At 39.4% G+C, this 23909-nt stretch overlaps 1 protein-coding gene across 4 annotated transcripts in view; it reads right to left on the reverse strand.

Annotated features, from left to right (window-relative positions):
- MTRF1 (mitochondrial translation release factor 1) overlaps positions 1 to 23184 on the reverse strand; it is a 37641-nt gene extending 14457 nt beyond the window's left edge. The window contains exons 1-7 of one of the 4 annotated variants that reach the window (XM_046663686.1): positions 22907 to 23184; positions 22603 to 22813; positions 20066 to 20491; positions 15501 to 15592; positions 13985 to 14066; positions 13678 to 13785; positions 3456 to 3628 (exon numbers count right to left, since the gene is read on the reverse strand). In XM_046663686.1, the coding sequence (XP_046519642.1) occupies positions 3456 to 3628; positions 13678 to 13785; positions 13985 to 14066; positions 15501 to 15592; positions 20066 to 20483 (873 nt within the window). In that variant the 5' untranslated portion in view covers positions 20484 to 20491; positions 22603 to 22813; positions 22907 to 23184. Of the gene's footprint in view, positions 1 to 3455; positions 3629 to 13677; positions 13786 to 13984; positions 14067 to 15500; positions 15593 to 20065; positions 20492 to 21303; positions 21343 to 22602; positions 22814 to 22870 lie in introns of those variants that run through there. The other 3 variants (XM_046663683.1, XM_046663684.1, XM_046663685.1) reach the window with 3 other exon arrangements.
- Between the last annotated feature and the right edge of the window lie 725 nt (positions 23185 to 23909).

The following is a 23909-nucleotide window of genomic DNA, read 5'->3' on the forward strand; positions in this document are numbered from 1 at the left end:
GGCCAAATCCGAGACAATTTGAACATCAAAAACAATAGTGCTTATAACTCACTGAATTTAAAAAATAAATCCATATGTCTATAATAAGGTCAATATATGAAACTCAATACATGAGTTTATAATGAGGTAAAATAAAAGAGAAAGAAAGCAAAAAGCAAGGAGGAGAGAAGGTAGTGGAGAGGAAAGTATTCTACAGAAAAGAATGCCAGTTAATACATGTACAAGGAATGACAGAATTAGAAAATCACCATCTTGCAACCTGAAACTAAGTAACTGATTTGGGCAAAGATCATGGATGGATGTTAAAACTGTGGAAGAAAAGTGTTGGGAAGAGGATATATGTACCCTAGAGATTACTTAGTAATTGCAAAGGGAAAAAGCTACTTTCAAAATACACATATTTTTGTGGTCACCATCTTAACTAAATGCTCAAACTAATCCTCATTAGAAGTGGGACAATCGGATATTATGTGCCTTCTGGTAAGATGCAACATGAATATAACTACCCCTATAAAGTATTCCTGCTCAAAACGTGTAAACTGAATGGAACGGAACATTTACATACAACTTTCAATATAATATAGGGGATAAAGGAACAAGTTAAAGAGTACCATGAAGAAACAACCAGATGGATCCAGAATGTGGGACAGTCTACAAGACAAAGGGCCTAGACTCTTCAAAAAGTCAATGTCATTAAAAAAAAAAGTTGGGGAGCCAGCCCTGTTGCCAAATGGTTAAGTTCATGTACTCCACTTCGGCGGCCCAGGGTTTTGCTGGTTCGGATCCTGGGCACGGACATGGCACCACTCGTCAGGCCACACTGAGGCAGCGTCCCACACGCCACAACTAAAACATACAACTATATACTGGAGGGACTGGGGGAAAAAAAGCAGGAAAAAAAAAGGTCGGCAACAGTTGTTAGCTCAGGTGCCAATCTTTAAAAAAATAAAAAAAAGAAAAAGGTTGGGAAACTGTTCTAGACTTAAAGAGATCTAACAACTAATTGCAATGTGTGAAACTTGATGGGGTTTTGGTTAAACAAAAGATATAAAAATATTTTGGGGATAAGTGGGGAACTATAAAATGGACTAGATATTGGATAATTGTGATATCGTCATTTATAATAAGAAACATAAATTTGGTCTTCATCCAAATGAAGCTTTGGTACAGAGCTTTGGTACAGAGCTCCTAAAACCCTCAGGATTTCCTGAGTGATAAGAGAGAAAAGGTGTCTTCTGTTATTCATAACAGGTCCCTTTCCACTGCACTTGAGTTTATGTTAATGAAGTGACTTTTGGAAAGCCCCAGATAACCCAAAGGATGGGGGCTAACTGCCAGGGAAACCAACCATGGGATCAGAGGGTTACAACTTTCAGCTCCAGCCCCGACCCCCAAACCCCCAGGGAGGAGAGCAGGGCTCAAGGCTGAATTAATCCCCAACACCCAATGATTTAATCAATCGTGGCTATGTGTGAAAGCCTCCATAAAAATCCTAAAAGTACAAGGTTCAGAGAGCTTCCAAGGCTGGTGAACATGTGGCAGTGCTGGAAGGATGACAAGCCTGGAGAGGGTACAGAAGTCTGCACCTCTTCCCACATATTTGTCCTATGCAACTCTTCCATCTGGTTATTCCTGAGGTGTATCCTTTATAATAAACCATTAATCTAGTAAGTAAAATGTTTTCCTGAGTTCTGTGAGCCACTTCAGTAAATTATCAAACCTGCAGGGGGGATCGTGGGAACCTCTTGATTTACAGCCAAATGGTCAAAAGCACAGGTGACAAGCTGGACTTGCGATGGGTCTCTGAAGTGGGAGGGAAGGCAGTCTTCTGGGACTGAGCCCTTAGCCTGTGAGATCTAAGGCTATCTCCAGGTAGACAGTGTCAGAACTTAGTTGAATTGTAGGACACCTACTTGGTGTCCATAGAGAACTGAAGAATTGTTTGATGGGGGAAAAAAACTCCACACATGGAGTATAGAAGTATTCTGTGAGTAGACAGAACACACAGGAGGGTTTCCTAAACAATAATATTACAGAGTTATGATTGATCTTCATAGACCATTGTATGGAGTTTATGTAGGAGAATGTCCTATTCCCAGCAGATGTAAGCTGAAGATTTGGGGGTAAAGTCTCATAGTGTCTGCTATATCCTTTATAGGTCACTTAAAAAATGTATATACAGGCTGGCCCGGTGGCCCAGTGGTTAAGTGCGAATGTTCTGCTTTGGTGGCCCAGGGTTCGCCGGTTCAGATCCCGGGTGCAGACATGGCACCGTTTGGCAAGCCATGCTGTGGCAGGCGTCCCACATATACAGTAGAGGAAGATGGGCATGGATGTTAGCTCAGGGCCAGGCTTCCTCAGCAAAAAGAGGAGGATTGGCAGCAGTTAGCTCAGGGCTAATCTTCCTCAAAGATAAATAAATAAAATAAAATAAAATAAAATAAAATAGATAAATAAATAAATAAAATGTATATACAGAGCCAGCCCCAATGGCCTAGTGGTTCAAGTTTGGCATGCTCTGCTTTAGTGGCCCAGGTTCAGTTTCCAGGTACAGAACCATAGCACTCATCTGTTAGTGGCCATGCTATGGCAGTGGCTCACATTAAAAAAAAAAAAAAAAGAGAGATGGGGGCTGGACCTGTGGCTGAGTGGTTAAGTTCTCACGCTCCACTGCAGGTGGCCCAGTGTTTCGTCAGTTCGAATCCTGGGCCTGGACATGGCACCGCTCATCAAGCCATGCTGGGGCGGCGTCCCACATGCCACAACTAGAAGGGCCCACAACTAAGAATATGCAACTATGTACCGGGGGCCTTTGGGGAGAAAAAGAAAAGAAATAAAATCTTTACAAAAAAAAAAAGAGAAAGATTGGCAACAGATGTTAGCTCAGGGTGAATTTTCCTCAGGAAAAAATTAAAATAGAAAAGTAAAAAAAAAAAAAAACACACATCTATAATAATCTAGCAAATGCGGCAAAATATAAACAATTGTTGACTCCAGGTGAAGGTTACAGAAGTTTTCAGTGTGGTATTCTTTCAACTTTCTGCCTGTTTAAAGCTTTTTTTAAAAAAGGTTAGGAAAAAGAAAAATATGGGGAATATGGCTGTACTGAATTAATACAACATAGATCCCATATGGATATTATATCACTGACTTCAAAATATTATTTGTGGAATTCATTTTGTTTCCTAAGATAAAACTTAGGGAACCACATTTTAAAAGTGTCATGGATTCTGTTTTATGAAGAGAAGTCATTTCTATTTAAAATAAAACAAAACATCTTGTTCAGGGATAAGAGGGGCAGCTCTACCTGGGGAAGAGGTAAGGATTTCCGGCTAGAGTCTGTGAAGTTCACTCTGCAACCCTGGAAATCACAGATTTTCCTGGAAGCTAAGGCTTCTCAGCACAACACCCATTTATCAGACAAGTGCGTTTGCAATGTCTCTGGGGGAGGTTACCTCATCTGGTTGAGGAAGGACAATAACTGACATTGTTCCTGTGTGAATGCGCTGCATCCTTGACGACAGGCCCACCTCAGGGATCCGCTGAACTCGGTGAATCCCACCTTCATACTTCAAATGCTTATAGACACTGTCCCCGGAAATTCGGGCAGCCGCATGATGTAGCCCACCTAGGAAAAAAAACCAGCCAGAAACATTAATGAACTCTACTCTGAAAGGGATCCGGGTCTTAAATGCCCTCAATCTATGGCCCGAATGTGAGCACAGAACCTAAGATGCAATCACATAGAAGGGACAAAACTAGATTTTCCCAATGTAAGTGTATTAATACATAAAAGGAAACACATCAAAATATTATTTACGGTTATCTCTGGTGAATAGAATAACAGCATATTTTTTATTTTACTTTTTTTACTTCTTTTATTTCTAAATTATCTATAAAGAACAAATTTTAATTTTATAAAAACACTATTAGAAAAAAAGGAATACTAGGAGGTTTTCTGCATTGAACTACTGTATGCAATCTTAGGCTAATATGGTGCCATACATAAAAGAATGATCAATAATATAATAATTTGATAATGATAAATAACTATAGATCCTCTCAAGTTTTAAAAAAATTTATTGAAATTTAGCTCTCTCTTATCTGTGGAACAGGAAGATAAGCACAAAAAATCTTAATGCCTAGGCTAGCTTCTTATCAAACATTAAAAAAATTTTTTTTATTATAAAATAATATACAGACATAGAAAACTACATGAGTCAAATGTATGGCTTAATGACCACAAGATCAAGAAAAAGAACTCTGGGGCTGGCCCTGTGGTCGAGTGGTTAAGTTCGCACACTCCGCTACAGGCGGCCCAGTGTTTCGTTGGTTCGAATCCTGGGCGCGGACAGGGCACTGCTCATCAAACCATGCTGAGGCAGCATCCTACATGCCACAACTAGAAGGATCCACAACTAGAATATACAACTATGTACTGGGGGGCTTTGGGGAGAAAAAGGAAAAAATAAAATCTTTAAAAAAAAAGAAAAGAAAAAGACTTCTGTCAGTCACCCCAAACCTTCCCCACCCCTTCTAATGAGTAACTAGTATCTCGACTTTTCTTTCCTTATTATAATTTTATTACCTAAATGTGCTTCCCTAAGCATTACAGTTTAGTCTTGTCCATTTAAAAAAGTTTGATATGTCTTTTTTTTTTTTAAAGATTGGCACCTGAGCTAACAACTGTTGCCAATCTTCTTTTTTTCTTTTCTGCTTTTTCTCCCCAAATCTCCCCAGTACATAGTTGTATATTTTAGTTTTAGGTCACTCTGGTTGTACTGTGTGGGATGCTGCCCCAGCGTGGCCTGATGAGCGGTGCCATGTCTGCACCCAGGATCCGAACCAGCGGAACCCCGGGCCATGGAAGCAGAGCACACGAACTTAACCACTCAGCCATGGGGCCCACCCTGATACGTCTTTTAAATCTCTTAATCTATAGGTTCATCATCCATCTCTTTTGTTTCCTACAAATTATATGTTGAAGAACCTGGGCTGTTGATCTGCAGAATTTCTCACAGTTTGGTTTTGCTGATTATGTACTTTTGGCACAATTCAACCTGTTCTTCTCCCCTCTGTACTGGCTGCAATTTAGCAGCTGGATCCAGAGAGTGGAGCAGACACCAGCTTGAGCTCCTTCACGAGACTGCAGGAGGCATGTAATGTCTGGTTATCTCTCTTTCTATGGGCTTGACAGCCTTTGATGCTTAACGTATCATGGGGGTTATAAAATAGTGATAGTCTAATTCTATCATTTTTCTCACTTATTAGTTAAAATACATTTATAAAGAGACATTTCCCTTTGTCTACTATTTGATTACCCAGTGATACAGTTATGTAGGAAAGGCAGGATAAATGCTTGATTCTGTCCCTTTACCGGTTTTACCAATATATATTGTTTGCCATATAATGAATTAGGGTCCTTTTAATCCTCTGAAGATGACCAATTATTTTTAAAAATATCATTATGAACTCAAGGATGTGAACACATCTAGCATGTTTAAATCAATTGTAATTATTATTATTGAAGCTGAACTTGACCCATCTTTGGCCAGTGGGAGGCTTTTCAAGTTAATTTCTGAGTTTTCTGACATGCCTCTTGTTACGGCATAAAAAGATTTTCCAGGATTATCTTGAACATTTCTTGCTCTGACCTGGAATCAGCCATTTCTCCAAGAAACCCTGCTTCCTTTCAGAGAGAAATAATATTTCACTATTTGGTGCTAGGGATGTTCACTACTGCTGAGTTGGTCATTGTTTCTAGGCCTTTTCAGCAGACAGACATAGGAAATACCTCATGAGTTCATACTGATGCTGAGACACAATTCTCCATTGGTTTCTTGTGTTTCTGTACATCTTGCAAATAAGGCACTTCCTGCCCCTTTGTTCCAGACTATCTTTTTTAAGGGTGTCTGTATAGTGAACAGCTTTGGAGAAATGTCTCCCTCCAGAGCAAAAGACAAATTTGTTTCCAGCTTTGGAAGATAGCATCGTCTTCTAGAGCAATGGACAGGCATGCTTACTGCCCATTAAAAAAGAATTGAGGGGCTGGCCCTGTGGCCGAGTGGTTAAGTTCGCGCGCTCCGCTGCAGGCGGCCCAGTGTTTCGCTGGTTCGAATCCTGGGCGCAGACATGGCACTGCTCATCAAACCACGCTAAGGCAGCGTCCCACATGCCACAACTGGAAGGATCCACAACGAAGAATATACAACTATGTACTGGGGGGCTTTGGGGAGAAAAAGGAAAAAAAAAAAATCTTAAAAAAAAAAAAAAGAATTGAGATCCCTAAACTCAGGGTTATTCTCCTGTAATGAAACCTACTGTGTGCGCTGGTATCATATGGCCTTCTTCGAGTTGCCTTGTGGGACTTGGGCTTCATGGAACCAGCACAAAAATGCTGATATTCTGGTTATTGCTACTACTGTAATTTACTGTCTTTTGTCTCCAACCCATGAAACTGCTGCATGCTAACTTTTTAGCTTGCAAGTAGGGTAAAATCTTAACCATTCACAGTTCTTGACAGTTGATACTTCAAATGTAAATTCAAGATTACAACCTCTTCTCTTTTACTCTTGTATCTCTTGATTTTCAGACAGAGAGGATACCAGAATTAGAATATCTCATAATTACTCATCTGTTTTATCCCATATGACACATACTGCAGTCTCAGAATAACAACACTAGGTCTACCACCAATATGATTACTAAAAACATTAACACTTTTTTGCATATGTTCGTCTCATTCTCCCCCCATTTTTTAAATGGTTGTACTCTATCTATACCGTCAGATCTTACAGTCTTTATTTAATGTATTCTTTCTCTTAGCTCTCAATTATTCCTAGTTCTTTACATAACCACATATTTAATGCTCACCTCCACTTCTTATGTTGATACCTCATATTTTAATGGTCTGAAGTTTTGTTTTCTAGTAGATTCCTCAGAAAGGGATCGTAGGAAGAGTATGTCCTGAATTCTTGTGTATTTATAACAGTTTGTACCCCTATACTTATAAGTCAGTTCTGCTGATCGTAAAATTCTTAACTCAAATTTTCTTGCCTTGAATGAACTTCATCTCTTTCTGGCACAAAGTGTTACTATTGAAAAGCCTGATGAAAATCTCATTTTCTTTCCGTTACAAGTCACAGGCTCTTTTTGTCTCCACGTCTAATAGATTTTTTTCCTTTTATTTTTTAAAGTCCAATAATTTTATTAGAATATGATTTAGTATTGTCATTCTGGCTGGAGATCTTCATACATGTTCTTTAAACATGTGGCTTCACATCTTTTTTTTTCCTATTTCTGAAGAATGTTGTTGAAATATAGTTTTGTTGAAATATGTTAGTACCAGCGGTAGGCAGCCTCAAAGACAGCCCCCATGAGCCCTGCCTCCTGCTGTTCACACACTTGTAGCTCCCTCTCCTGGTCCGTAGGATGCATAGCAGACGGCAGACTTGGTACAACTTCTGAAATTAGGTTACAAAGAACCATGGCTTCCCTATTGAGAGTTAACTTCCTCTCTCTCTCCCTTTCTCTCTCTCTCTCACGTCACTCACTCTGGGAGAAACAGGCTGCCGTGTTGTGAGCAGCCCTATGGAGAAAGCCCATATGATGAGAAAATGAGGTCTGCCAACAACCAAGTGGGCTTTGAAACACACCCTTAAACCCCAGTCAAGTGTTGGGATGATTACAGCCCCAGCGAACAGCTTGACCTCAATTTCACGAGACCCTGTACCAGAACCTCTCAGGAAAGCTGCCACCCAAATCCTGACCTTCAGAAATTGTGAGATAAAAAAACTTTGTTGCTTTAAAGCTGCTAAGTTTTGGTAATTTGTTACACAGCAATAAATAACATACAGTATCTTCTCTGATTCTTTTCATCACGTTATCAATCTTCTTGGCCTATCTTCATATCATTTTCTTTGACTCCTTTTTACTTTTCTTCATTTCTTTTTCTTTTTTTTGAGGAAGATTAGCCCTGAGCTAACATCTGCTGCCAATCCTCCTCTTTTTTTGCTGAGGAAGACTGGCCCTGAGCTAACAGCCATGTCCATCTTACTCTACTTCACATGTGGGACGCCTGCCACAGCATGGTTTGACAAGCAGTGCCATGTCCACACCTAGGATACAAACCCGTGAACCCCCGGCTGCCAAAGCAGAACGTGCAAACTTAACTGCTGCACCACCGGCCTGGCCCCTCTTCATTTCTTTTTGATTCTAAAAAGATTTCCTCTTTTTGACTACTGTTTTCTTAAGGCACTATCCGTTGCCTTTATCTGCTCATATGTTCCTTCTGATTTATTCTTCATTTCTGAAGTGATTCTTCTTCTATTTCTAATTCTTTCCTGAGTCTATCACTTCATTTCTAATCCTGATCTATGGGGTTCTTTCATATCTTGTATTGTTTTCTCACTGTTTCTAACTGTGAGAAGAAACAGTCTTATCGTCAGATCTAACCTACTTGGTTTCCAAAGTCAACATGTTAGACAAAAATTACACATAGTTTTCGATTTCCCTACAAACTGCCCTAGGAAGGTATCTTATCAGAGACTGACATACTGTCTCCTAATAACGTCCAGCACAGCCAGTCTCCCTCCAGCAACGGAGCAGACTACTGTCTATTTTCCTGAATACCAGAAAAAGAAGCTGGCATGCATTTAGGGGTCAGATGATACAAAAAAATCACTTATTTCCCACTCACAGTTTAGTAAGATGATCATATTATGAAAAATAACCAGGAACTGAGACTGAGTGAGACCACAATTTAAACATCCCATCTTACATTCATTCTCTACTTTTAAAATTATTCCTCCTACCCCCTTTACTTCATGTTGAGCATAAATATTTGAATTTATGTGAGCTGAAAAGAAGAAGGCTGCAACTTTACTGTATAGAATAAGAGAACCAGTCTTAGGCTGCCTGAGTTCAAATTCAAGCTCTGCCTCTTCCTAGCTGTGTGTCCACAGGCAAGTTACTTAACTTGTCAATGCTTTGGTTTCCTTATTTGTAAGTGATCATAATATATAACTTGAGCTACAGCACTGCACACCTGAAGGGGGAGCCATTCATACTGTAGATTATGTGAGTAATGCTTCAAGCCTCATGTAAGCATATGGCATAGCCCTGAATTCAACCTACTCTCCAAGGATGGTCGTGAGGAGTAACTGTGATAAACACTTGTAGAGCATTTAGTGGTGCTGACACTTAGCTGTCAACAAGTATCAGTGGTAACTGGATGTATACCATCAGTTCTCCTGGCCCAGTATGACATCTTGTGGAAGGGAAAGACATCAAGATTCCTCTGAACTAAATTATTATACAGGGCTGGAGAGCTGATATAACTCAGGTAGAACAGTGAAGCTATGAAAGCAAACTGTTTCTGGTGGGCCTTACTGATAGGTATGGAGAAAAAAAGCATTTGTCAGATCAATAACTGCATTCCAGGAAGCAGGCGGTGTTAATTTGCTCAAGCAATGAAACCACATCTAGTACAGCAGCTGCAAGTGGAGTCACCACCTGGTGAAGTTTACAGTTACCCACTGTCATTCTCCAAGACCCATCTATCTTCTGCACGGGCCCAGTAGGTGAGCTGAATGGGAATGTGGTGGGAATCAGCATCCCTGCATCTTTCAAGTCCTTGATGGTGGAACTAATCTCTGTAATCTCTCCAGGAATGTGGGATTGCTTTTGGTTTACTATTTTCCCAGGTAGAGGCAGTTCTAGCAGCTTCCATTTAGCCTTTCCTACCATAATAGTCTCTGCTCCACAGGTCAGGGAACCAAATGTGGGGATTCTGCCAGCTGCTGAGTATATCTGTTCCAATTACACATCCAGACCTGAGGAAATAACTACGTGATGGGTTCAAGGACCCACTGGGCCCACTGTGAGACAAACCCGAGCTAAAACTTCATTGATCATCTGACCTCCATAAGCCCCTACTCTGACTGGCAGACCACAGAGATGTTTTGGGTCTCCTAGAGTTAGTATCAATTCAGGGCCAGTGTCCAGTAGTACCTGAAAGATATAATTATTCCCTTTTCCCCAAGGCACAGTTACCCTGGTAAAAGACCAGAGGCCCCTTTGGGGAAGACTAAGAGAAAGATTAACAGCATAAATTTTGGGGAGTGTACCGGGTTCCTGAAGGGGACATGGCCTTCCCCTCATTCAAGGGGTTTTGGGGTCTACAGACTAGCTCAAGACCAGGAATTGATTGAGGGACCACGACTTCTGTTCTTATGATAGAGGTTACACTTTTGTTCACTTGACCTAGAACTTTCCTGCTTGCACAGATCAAGTAAGAACGTAGCAGGCTCCCATTTTACTTTACTTCTAAGGACACCATGATCAACCAGCCCACATCCTAAGTCTACGCAAGTCAGACTGTTCTGACTGCCGCTTTGACTCTGCTGTCCATTACGGTAACCATGCCCATCTTGCCCTTGAATGTTGAGTGCCATCACTTGGCCCCTGCCACCCTGAGATCCAATTATTCCCATTCCCTTTAGATTTCCAATTCAGTTACCAGAGTTCCCATTGTAAGGTCTGGCCTACAGAGAAGAGTGATCACAGAGCTCTGCAAGCATGCTGGGGCTCCTCTCACAAATTTATTTCTCACCGTTGTGGTGAAAAGTATGTCTTCTGGACACATAAAATTAATCATCACATTACTTTAAGTGACCTCTCCCTGAATTCAACTGGTGAGCAGAGAATAATAAAATATAATTATAGAGATTAATTTGTTGGGAGGGAGGAAATAATCTAACACATTTCATAGAATCCCTTTAACTTGGAAAATATATCAGTTCATTAGATAGCAGGTATACAGAATAACACGTCAGACCTACACTCCATATCAAGAGCCATCACCCCGCACTGCTTCCACAAAGACGACGTTGTAAACATTTAGTTTGAACTATTTATGTAATGGTTGAGTATCGTCCCTGTCTGTACCTATAGTCACAAAACTGCAAGACTTTAAGTCACTTGATGTCTGAATTTTTGCACGAAAGCATGTTTCTTTTCAATCTTAGTTTTCAGTGCTATGTGAATCTCTGTGGAGTTCCTCTCTGTGAGTTCCCAGCTATTTCAATTAAACATAGAAAAAGATATCATTTAATATACATATTTTATAAGGTAGATACTTTTTCCCTTTCTCTATTTTAGTCTTTTTCTATCCACATCTTTTTCTTTTCCTGATATAAATAATAAATCAATTTTTAAAAATTATTTTACAATTTTAATGAATAGAGGTTTATTCTTAGTCTTTCATTTTAAAGGTATACGAGTGAAATATTTAAAATTTTTCTTTAAAAAAAAGGGATTTTTACTTTTTAAAATATCTTTATTTTATTTTGCCAGTGAGTCAGTATATCTAAAGGAAAAGTTTCCCAACCACTGTTTAGCCTACTCTACACACCTGGGACAGAAGCTCCCTTCCTATCTTCATCTCCCTTTCATTCTTGAAAGTCAGATTCAAAATATACATCTTAGAGGTCACTGACGACATTTCCCACTATTCTTTTTTATAATAATAAAACGCTGCTGTTTCTGATTATATTCCCCTTAAACTCTCTCCTGTTTCCATAATGGTATACTGTCCTCATCCTTTTTCTGCTTATCTGACCCTTCTTTTTCTTTTGCCAACTAGTCTATCTTTCTAAACGTGGCCACTCTCCAAGGTTTGGTGCCCTGAATGTTCCCTCTCTACGCACTCTCCCCCACTCTCTCAGTGTCAGACATTATCTCTGTGCTAACAGCTATCAAATATTTCTCCTCAATTCTGTTCTTTTGCCAAAGCTCTGGTTACACAACTTAAGCATTTACTGGATATTTCTCAATGGATGCTCACTATAACCACACACTTCATAATCAAAAAACCACATATCATTATTCTTCCTAAATGGGCTTTGCCTTCCAATTTCTATTCCATTCAATGGCAGGAATGAATATCACAATCTTCCTGGCTAGAAAGATGAGAAGCCCTGTGGCTCATCTCCTTTGTGTCAGAATAGATTAATGGGATGTAGTGTGGCTCTGGATCAGACAGACTTAAATTTAATCCCGGGATTTCCATTACTTATTGTGTGATTTTGGATTAGTGACTTACTCTCTAAATCCAGACCCGCATGTGTAAAATGGGATTAATAATATCTATTTCACAGGGTTGTAGGTCAAATAACTCTACTGCACACAGGACACAGTGGGCAAGCAATAGCTTCTCTTGTATCCAGTCTGCAAATTTTGCCCATTCTTCCTTTGAAGGTCTCTCACATGTCTCCTTACTCCCAATTCTAACTCTTAGTCATATCTGGATTACCCTACTCACCTCTTAAATGGAGCCACTTCAATCCATCCTTCATACTGTTGTCAAAATAATCTTCTTAAAATATATATTTATCAAGTCATATTCTTACTAATAAAATCCACAACAGCTTCCTATTCCCTAACAGTCAAGCTCTGTTCAGCTTTCAAGGCTGTTCAAATGCCACCAGTTCAAGCCTATTTCCTACTACTTCCCATCACAAATAGGCTGTGGGTAAACTGGCTTCCTCATGGTCCTACACACACTGAGATCTTCCCTACCACCATGCTGTTGCTCAGGTTGTTTCTTCCCTTTGCTCTCATTGATGGTCCCCTTTCCTGACCACTGGCAATGTTTAATATCTGTATCAAGTGCAACTTACTTATGCTGTATACTGGTTTCCATGTCCCTCTATTGTTTAACATACCTTAATCCTCAATCCCCACTTTGATAGTTTGTGGTTTATTATTGATGACCCCCCTGTCTACTACAGCATATCACTATGTAACTAAGCAGATAAAAATTTTCAGATGGGGGCTGGCCCCGTGGCCAAGTGGTTAAGTTCGCACGCTCCGCTGCAGGCGGCCCAGTGTTTCGTTGGTTCGAATCCTGGGCATGGACATGGCACTGCTCATCAAGCCACACTGAGGCAGCGTCCCACAGGCCACAACTAGAAGGACCCACAACTAGAAGGACCCACAACTAGAAGGACCCACAACGAAGAATATACAACTATGTACCGGGGGGCTTTGGGGAGAAAAGGGAAAAAAAATAAAATCTTAAAAAAAAAAAAAAATTTCAGATGGATTAAAAGAATCAAACAAAAACCAGAATTACTATTAGATGTTCTGCTTTAAGATACTTGGGTATTTAAAAGTTTAAGGACTTGCATCGGTTGTTATTTTTTATGTTGTACAAGTTTTTAGCAGCCCAAATAGAGTGGATTCTTCTTGAAAATAAAGAAAAATGATTAACTTTTTCTGCATTCTCATAAAAATCTAGCACATCGTTAGCCACTTAACCTAATTGACAATACTCTCCAATTGTACTGCAAAAATGGCAAAGTTCTTTAGAGTAAAAGCCTCAATATAACTTTGCTTCGAATACGGAGAACAAGAATTTTCAAGGCAAAGTATCTATCTATCCTCCACAGGGAAATTTTCTCTAATTCAAATACTTCTTCCTTCCCTCCCTCCCACTCTCTTCTCCCAGTTAAGGACTCTACTGTAGTAAGCCACTGTGATTGAAGAGCCTATGTCACAGTATTTAGTAGAAATAGATAAAATGTTTTAAAAAATGGGACAACATGGTTCTAATCAAGATCAGAAGTAAAATAATTTTCGGCATCATCTATGGACAAAATCCTCAAATACACCTACCGTAATCAGCTGGTGTGTAATTCAGAAGTTCAAATTTCCAGCGTTTATAGCTTGAATAATTCTGGTACATGTCAAATATTTCCCGGGTAAATTGTTGGCAGATATCACCTAAAAGAAAACACAAAAAAGATTTAGTTAGCATAAATTTCTAAGAAAGCCATTCTGAGGTACAAGCCCACTAGGAAACAAGGAGTAAATAACTCCAAAGTGAAACACATTTAACAAACTTTTAAAGTTACAGTGTGTCAAATCAAGCTAAAATTTAAGTATTTTTTTAGATCATCTACAATAAAATTATTGTGCTGACCTCCAGTAGTTCTTCCAGATGTCACCTCTAAAATAACATCATTTTTGTCATATTTTTCCTTTGGCACAAGACTCTGGAAAAGCTGAAAAAGAAAAAAAAAATCAGCATTGGTGTGTATATATTTTCCATGGTATACTTTTATTACTTTTAAAAAGTAAAAAGGATACTTTTAAAAAGCTCCAAATATTAAAAAATCAGTAATTAACAAAATCATACAGCATCCCAATGAGGTCTAGTCCTGAAGTGCTATAATAAGTAGACCTAAAACAAGTGATCAATTCATGTTAACAATGAAGTTACTTATCAGGATATTCTCTACCATGCTATCAGATCATCTTGATTTTCTAAAATGCAGAAGTTTAGATCAAAGTTCAGAGTGTTCCATTCAATTTCCTTCAGATTTTGCCCTTATAATTAGTTCTGAACAGAAGCTTCTTTCATCTAGATGAATGAAGTAAAGCTTTGAAAGTCTTCATTTGGAGAAAATGAGGACTTTTTACATATGACCGCATATTCTCTCTTGCCATAAATGACAGCAGACACCAGGCCATGCCCCGTCTTCTCAGTAGAGTTGCTCTGCTTAAAGGGTATGTTGAGGACTCCCAAATGAGGTTCAAACAGCTTCTCAGCCATGAAAAGAAAAAAGGGGGCTTCCTAACAAAGAAAGTAACCAACTTTCCTCTTGGGAAGAAAAGAGAAGTAATTTTATTTTTATTATGACTAAAAGGACTTTCAAATCAAATGAAAAGTGCCTACATGTCATGACTCTCCCTGCTGCCAATTTTTGAAATACTTCATCTTTGCTAGAAATGATATAGTCTGTTGGAGAGAATATTAGGCTAAGAGTCAGACATCTTACTTCTGCCTTTGATTAGCTGGTTAAATCAATGATAAAAATAACTGATACCTCCACCTCATCCCCCTCAACCCCTCAATAAACCCCTCTGCTGGATTCCCAGAGGAGGGAAGATTGAAGGCAGGAGGAAGGCAAGTATGACAGAGGGTAACATGGTATATAGTGCTGTGTTTTTCATTGTCTTTTAGACAAATCATTCATTAAGCTAAGAGTTAAAGACTTGTGTTAATCCATTGTCTCTATACCCTTGAATTCATTCCAATTTATCCAGAATGCAGATTTTCAGTGCTTAATTAACACAATCACCATGAACCACTCCGACTTTCTAGGACTTGAGACCCCCTGACTCTTCCCCACGGTGAACTAAATTTCTTCACCAGCATGTCTCCTTGCCTGGCAAGTTAATTAATTCAGCTTTGGAATACTGTTACTCGGTGGGTGGGGGGGAGGGGGTGTCAGGGTTTTATTCTTTGACATCACAATCTCTTCAATCTGATTCTGTAGCAAATTACAACACTAAACCAAGCTTAATCGCTTGCCATAAGAGAAGACTTAAGAAACTGGCCTTTGGACCGTATTTTGAGCAACAAAGTATAGTCTCGCAAGAAGAGTATTCCTTTCTCTCAACACTATTGAGATCAGTTTACCTCCTAAACATACCTCTCTGTATAACACGTTGAGTTTTTGAGCAACGGTTTGCCTCTCTTCCAATGCAAGTTCTTGTAACTGCTTTTCATCTTGTTTATTTAGACCTACAAACATGCAACAGAAGTAATGGTAAAAGTTTTAAAATACTTACAGAGAAACTCTTAAAAAACTACCTAATCTCTGCCTGCTAAGTTTTATTTCAGTTATAAAGGTAAAGAATTATAGGGGCCGGCCTGGTGGCATAGTGGTTAAGTTTGTGTGCTCCTCTTCAGTGGCCTGGGGTTCACAGGTTCAGATCCTGGGCACGGACCTACACACCACGCATCAAGCCACACTGTGGTAGCATCCCACATAAAAAAAAAAATAGAGGAAAATTGGCACAGATGTTAGCTCAGTGACAATCTTCCTCAAAAAGAAAAAAAAAGGCAAGAGATTATACAAAAGAATAGTTAGAATCATTAGAGAATTAAGTATTTGTGAAGACTGTCCAAAAAACTCAGTGTGAAAAGAAATAGGATCTTGCCCCAAAGAATTTGTGATTGCATATCTATAAGTAATTACAGAAAGCAGTGATTAAGCAAACAGATTTGACAATGTAAGTTTTGGAGTAAACTGGGGTGACCACTTATCTAAAGGCAGCAGCCACTGCTCAGCACACTGAGGAAACTAGCATGGCCAGAGCCACCATTTTCTTCAAATTCTGAAATCTCTCAAAATGTTCATACCTAATAAATATTTTTTAAAAACATCATGTGGGTCAAACAAAACACATCTTTGTAACCTCTGCTTTATGGAAACAATGGTCCTTTTCACACCATTTCAAAAGCAGAAAGTTAAACCATGGAATTCTAACAAAACAATGAGTGACCAAGCACAGTGGAGCCCACAAGCTTTGATTCCACGCTCTAGGTGCCTGGAGACTCCGTTTGTCAGTGATGATGCTTGAAAACTGAGGTAGAAAATTTTGATTCTTAATAATAATAAAGAAGAATATAGAAATGAAGAATCTGTTATAAGAGAAAAGGCTCTTTACAACTCTTCTCTAGTCACAGAAGTCATTAGGGTCTGGTGAGACTCTGCGCCTCATTCATGCTTTCAAAATTTTAACACTTATATGTGCCAGATACTATGCTAGCTGCTGGGGACACAAGGATGAATAAAACATAATTCCAGGCCTCAAGTGGCTCAGGCTGGTGGGGAAGATGGACACATACACAGGATTACAATACATAATTAAGGCAGTGCCATGCAGGCATAACGGAGGGGGTCCAAACCAGACTTCAGCACTTAAGGAAGGCTTCCTGGATAAGGCACTGTCTGCACTAAAATGTAATTATAGATCATCTGTTGCAGAATTTGAATATCACCACTGGCCCCACATTGTGCACATACGTCAGAAACAGAAACCAGGCCACCATTACTCAATATAGATATCTGCTTGGCCAAAGGTATCAGAAAAACCTTCTGATTTGCAATCAATCATATAAAATTATTCTCGTGGCCTCTTGTTATTTACTAAACTGTAAAATTCAACCTAATTCAATTTCACTATATCAACAAAGATTGGACAGCCTATCATATCTTACGTTCAGTGCTGCAGGAGGTATAAAAATGATAAGACACAGGCCCCGTCCTTGAGGAACAGACAATGGGGGAAGGGGCTGAGGTTAAGACAGTTACACAAAGGATCAGAATACGAAACAGAGACAGGCAGCCATACTTGTTCTACAGAGGGGACTGAAACCGAAGGACGGCACTCAAGCCATACTTAGTAAGGGGACTGAATTTTATCAAGGTGAAACTTGTGATAACAATGTGAGCAAAGACATAGACATAAGATGGCACGGGTGTATTCAGGGAAAGGCAAGTTGTCTATTTTGGTTAGAAGGATGAATATGCAAAGGGAATTATACTACACAGAGAGGCGGGGGTCACTCTGCAGAGGCTCTTAAATAGCAAACCAAGAAATCTGTATCTATAGGCAATGGGAGCTGCTGAAATTTTGAGCAGGGGAGTAAAATGATTAAGGTTCTACTTGGACTGGAAAAGCTGCAGGTGAGATGACAAGCTAGGAATTCACTGCAATCATCTGGGATGAGATGTAATGAAGATACAAATTAGTGGAAAGAATAGAAGTGGACTCATGCAAGATACATTACAGAGGCAGAGTCTATTGGACGTCAAATTATTGTGCAGTGGGTAAGAAGAGAGGCTGCGGAGCCTCCTTGATTGGGTTCAAATCCTTGCTCCTCTCCTGACTGGCTGAGCGACCTTTGGCACTTTAACCTCTCAGTTCTCCATCTATAAAATGGGCTATTAATAATTCCTACCTCATAAGGTTATTGTGAACATTCAAATGAGATAATATTTGTAAAATTCTTAGCTTAGTGCCTGAAAATGGTAAGACTGAGTAAATGTAGCTATTATCACTTTTATTATAGAACAGCAGGACTGTAGACCTAGAAACAATCTAATCCAATCTACTAATATTATACGTGATAGAACCAAGGCTGAAAGAGGTTATGTCAACTTAATTTGGAAAGCATTTAGCAGGCTCCGATTATGTGCAAGCCATTTTCCCAAAACTACTTACTTATAAATTCGAGTGGCATTATGCAAAATATTAAAAAATAATCCTCATTAAATGTAGGTGAAAGACTCATGGTGCCACTAACAGAAGGCAGGAAAATGTAAGGCTTTGGACATCAAAGACTTCACAGCTATAACTGTGACTGGCTTTGACATTGCTTAATGTCTAAGGCCTAAGGAAACAGGACAGAGCACAGAGGAAAGTCTAGAAACTAAAAGCCAATTGCAAAATCTGAATAAATGTTGAATCCTATACTAGTTATTGTACTTTTCTCTCAACTTTGGTATATTTTGAAAAATTTTCCTAAGAGAAAAAATATTAAGACACTAGCAATATTAAGAAATACTAAAATTAAAAATAAACACCTCTCACATCATCTACAAAATTAACTAAAATAGATGAAAGACCTAAATGTAAGGGCTAAAAATATAAAACTCTTAGAAGAAAACATAGATGTAAACCTTTTTGATCTTGGATTAAGCAACAGTTTCTTAGATATAACACCAAAAAACACATACAACAAAAGAAAAAAAGATAAACTTAACATTATCAAAATTAAAAACTGTGGTGCTTCCAAGGACAACCCACAAAATGGGAGAAAATTTTTGCAAATCATATATCTGATGCAGAGCTTGTATCTATAATATAAAGAACTATTACAACTCAATAATAAAAAGACAACTCAATTAAAAAATGGGCAAAGGATCTAAACAGTCATTTATCCAAAGATGGTTAAAAATGGCCCATAGACACATGAAAAGATGCTCAACATCAATCATCAGGGAAATGCAAGACATAACCACAATAAGATACCACTTCACACCCGCAGGACGGCTAGAATCAAAACGGCAGATAACAAGGGTTGGCGAGGATGTGGAGAAACTGGAACCCTCATACACTGGGGTGGAATGTAAAGTGGCACAGTCACTTTGGAAAACAGTCTGGCAGTTCCTCAAAAAGTTAAACATAAAGTCACCATATGGCTCAGCAACCTATGTCCACAGAAAAACTTGTACACAAACGTTCATAACAGCTTTGTTCATAACCAAAAAAGCAGAAACAACTCAGTATCTGTCAACCAATGAATGGATAAATAAAATGTGGTATATCCACAGAATGGAATATAATTCAGCAATAAAAAAGAAATGAAGTATGGATACACGCTACAACACAGATGAACCTTAAAAATATTATGCTAAGGGGCCAGCCCAGTGGCGCAGTGGTTAAGTTCGCATGTTCCGCTTTGGCGGCCCGGGGTTTGCCGGTTCACATCCCGGTGTGGACATGGCACCACTTGGCACGCCATGCTGTGGTAGGCGTCCCACATATAAAATAGAGGAAGATGGGCATGGATGTGAGCTCAGGGCCAGTCTTCCTCAGCAAAAAAAGAAGGATTGGCAGCAGATCTCACAGGGCTGATCTTCCTCAAAAAAAAAAAAAAAAAATTCAGCTAAGTGAAAGAAGACAGTCACAAAGGACAAGATATTGTTATTTCACTTCTATAAAATGCCTGAAATAAGTAGATCTATAGAGACAGAAAGTAGATCAGTGGTTGTCTAAGGCTAGTAGGGAACGGGAGATTGAGACAAGATGGCTAAAGGGTGTGGGGTTTCTTTTTGGGGTGGTCAAGTAATATCTAGACCATATAAGCCCTTTGACGGAGCAGGAACTGTATTGTGTGTCCTTGGAATGTGGTCTGTAGGACAGTGCTCAATAAAGCTCTGCTCAATAAGTTAAAGCCTCTGAAAAGGTCAATACTCAGTCTCCCAGACCCTAAGAACTTCTTGACAATCACCCCCAAGGAGCCTGGTCTCTCAGTACTTGATCTTTAGTAGCTGAAATCCTTCCAAAACCCAGAGTATAGAGACCTATCCTTTCTAAGTGTAGAGCTTATTACTTGTAAACTTTTTAAAAGACTGAGTTCAATAAAGCTTTAACTCAGAAAATCAATTCTGGACTTGCAGATACACACGTATCTTTCACCTACTTTTACACATTGATTCTAATTCTTCAATTGCTTGTTCAGCCTCCTGAATTTCTTGGTAAATGGCTGCAAGTGGTGCCAACTCAGCATGCCTTCGATTCAAAGATCTTCGGTCTCCTTCATTCGCAGACACACGCTGCAAACACTGATCAAGGGTCCGGTACTCCTTATTCAGGTCCTCCATATATTTCCGTAGTGCTTTATGCTTCCAGAGCATCCAGGTGTCTTGATGACAATACCTCCTAAACCAATTCTTATTTAATAGATGAGGAAGAATGTTATTCCTATTTTGTCTAAAAACCACCAGTCTTGTATCAAGATGTATCTGTGTAAACTGATAAGAATGGGGATGGATGTGGCAGTGGCGGTGACCATTTAGAGATGGATGTCTAAAAAGCCAAACACACAGGTGACGATTCATCTCCGCACCTGCAATATAATAAACACAATGTGAAAACAATCAACTCCATAGATATAAAAGCTGGAAGGAGTCTCAAGAAATCTTCCTCAGTTCACTGCTTCAGCCAGCTCCAAACACGGTCCCAAAATTCAATAACCCACAAAAGGAAGATAATTCTTCAAACCTCTGAATATAACATATTAAAATAAATGAAGATAGCACTGTTTTCTATTCACTCAACATACATAATTAACTAACGCAAATGAGTAGGAGCATAATTAATAAATATATCAATAGGATGGATTAAATCAGGAATTTTCTAGAAAGTATCCAGAATCTAGAATTGAGCGTGTGGAAAAAATTTGAAAGGTACGAAATAATCATGCAAACGTTAGGTGGTTCACATAGTAATAGATTTCTATAAAGTTTGAAGGAAATATTAACTATTTTCTCATCTAATTCTTTAAGTATCCAGATTCCAAGGAAGTCAAGTAACTTAATCACGATTATTCACTCAGCCAGGAGGAGGCAGAGCTGATTCCAGGATGCAGGTTGCCTATTCAGAGCTCAGGGCTTCTGATTCTCAAATCTGTGATCACTCTTCAAAGGTGCTTCCCTTTTAGCTGAGATCCTAAAGGAAGAAAACTTCAAATATTCACAGACTAAGAAAGTAGGAGGTCCAGTAAAAATGGACAATGGCAATAATTATATTAAATGAAAAAAGAAGAATGCAAAAAAAATATAAGCTCAATTAGGTTTTAAGAATATTCTACAATATATGGAATGCATGCGAAAAAGGTACACAGTATTTTGAAAAAAGAAGATTAAAAAAGAAATATACCAGGGGCTGGCCCCGTGGCCGAGTGGTTAAGTTCGCGCGCTCCGCAGCAGGCGGCCCAGTGTTTCGTTGGTTCGAATCCTGGGCGCGGACATGGCACTGCTCATCAAACCACGCTGAGGCGGCGTCCCACATGCCACAACTAGAAGGACCCACAACGAAGAATATACAACTATGTACCGGGGGGCTTTGGGGAGAAAAAGGAAAAAAATAAAATCTTTAAAAAAAAAAAAAAAAAGAAAGAAATATACCAAAATGTTAATAAGATGATCTGTAGTTGTGGGATTATGGATACCTTTTGCTTGCTTTCTATTTTTTCTACTTTTTAGTGTTTTCTAAGTCTTTTATACATATAGCACATATTACTTTCATAATCAGGAAAAAAAAATTACAAGTTACCTGAAACTGGCTGTGTACCATTATCTGTTCTCTTGCCTCTAACAGAGATAATCAAGAGCTCATGAAAGTACACAATGGTTTCATTAAGAAAGGAAAAAGTTAAAGTGTTGTAATAAAAACACTTTGCCCTTTGGGGCCGGGGTGGTGGTGGAGAGCTTAAGTTCACACGTTCTGCTTCAGTGGCCTGGGGTTTGAGGGTGTGGATCTCCGGCCTTGACCTACACATTCCTTATGAAGCCATGCTGCGGCAGGCGCCCCACATACAATGTAGAGGGAGACGGGCATGCAGGGATGTCAGCTCAGGGCCAGTCTTCCTCAGCAAAAAAGAGGAGGATTGGTGGCAGATGTTAGTTCACGGCTAATCTTCCTCAAAAAAAATAAATAAATAAAAATAAATACTTTGCCCCTAAAATCCTGAAGTTCAAAGTTGAAATAAGGGTCAAAATTTATCACAACCTTTATTGTCTCCAATGTTCCTACTATGCTAGGAGGTGCATTCATCTTTTAGCTCATTTGATCATTCTACATCTAATTTAGATATCATTATCTCCTAGGAAATAAAATATTCAAAATGGTCTCTAAAATCTGCAAAGTTTGCAGGTTCCACTAATGAACTTTAAGGTACTGAATCACCCTTGGAAAGGACTGTGGAAGATTGCACCAACGGCCCCTAGCCACGAATGTTACAGGCTTCCAGCAGAAGCTTGTGCGTCTTTACCTCTAGTCTCAAGCACATCAGAGGAGGCATGTCCAACTGAAAACGGTCAGAATAAAAGCATGGCAAACAGATTTTTGTTAGAACACTTCTAGATAAAACTTCCATTTTAGGAACAGTAGTAGAATGAGTAACTCTCAAGGTCATGAACCTCAATGTTAAGGGAGGAAAAAAAGACGTTTACTCACTAGGGTTATCTATATTCGAGAACGGCAAGTCTTCTCCATGACCCACCACAGCAACAGGGCTTCTCTGATACTCTAGGAACAATTCTCAGCATCGGGATGTCAGAATTGACACTAAGCCTGAGCGACAGCAGCACGTGTAAGCCATACCGAGTGACACAGTATACAGTATGCGGTGATCCCACAAGGAGACAACATGGAAAAAAAAAATACACTGGAGAAAGAAAAAGACTTTTTTAACGATCAGAACAAAGAAATGAATCGTAAGTACCTAAGAAAAAGAAGAAAGGACGTTAATTTTCCTTACTGAGGTCGGAACCTTCTGTAACTCGCTACATTTCGGCCCGACAGACACGGGATCACCTTTACTCCCTGGTTCACTTCTTCCGGGTTAACGCTCGATCCGGCTCCTCCTCGGTCTCGACCCTCCTCCAGAGGAGTCGTCCTTGGTCGTGCATAAGAATGAGCTGACGGAAAAAACAAAAGAGAAAAATGGCAAAGCGAGAATAATGCTCACAAGACAACCTCGCGGCGTACTTTTCCCGAAGGCGTGGGTTGCGATTTGGAGCCGGGGTCGCAGAGGTTAAGCGTGGCGGGGGGGGGGGGGGGGGGCGCGGCGCCGGCGTGTGGAATGAACTACGACTCCCAGGAACTCCCACCCAGGAATCCTGGGAGTTGTAGTTTATACCCGAAACGGCGCTCTGCTCCCTGGGCCGAAGGTGGAGCTTTGGTTTTCAGTTTCAGACAAACCCAGGAGAGTCTCTACAGTTTTGATAATAGGTCAAGATTTACAATATATTAATGTAAAATCACAAGAATTTCGTCATGTATGGAGCCACTAAAGCAGTGGTTCCTGATTTTTTTTTTAATTAGGATCCCCTTCTCATCATTTAAAAATTTAGGGGATTCTGCATATTAATAGCTGTACTTTCAGCTTCCATTTCCTGAGAAAATGGCTAATGACTAAATGAGACTATAAATTTGTATTTTTAAAAATCGTAACGGGGATCCAAAAGGTAGGAGACTATATATATCCACAAGTTAGTGATTTTATAGATGTTGCATGCAACTACGGAATTTAGGGGATCAACTTCAGTTCATAGCTTGTAAGCCACTGATTAAAGGATTAAAAACTCAAACAATAACCAGTTCCAAGAAAATGCAAACATAGTGCCTTTTTGAATATTTCAGTGGGATACACACCTTGGCGATCACATTTACAAGTCATTTGATCTCTCTGCCTCAGTATTTCTTCCTGAAAAGCAAAGGCAAAAAGAATTCCATATTACTGAATTTACAGGATATTTTTT

This window comes from Equus quagga, chromosome 6 (genome assembly GCF_021613505.1).
Source record: "Equus quagga isolate Etosha38 chromosome 6, UCLA_HA_Equagga_1.0, whole genome shotgun sequence".
Classification (NCBI taxonomy): Eukaryota; Metazoa; Chordata; class Mammalia; order Perissodactyla; family Equidae; genus Equus; species Equus quagga.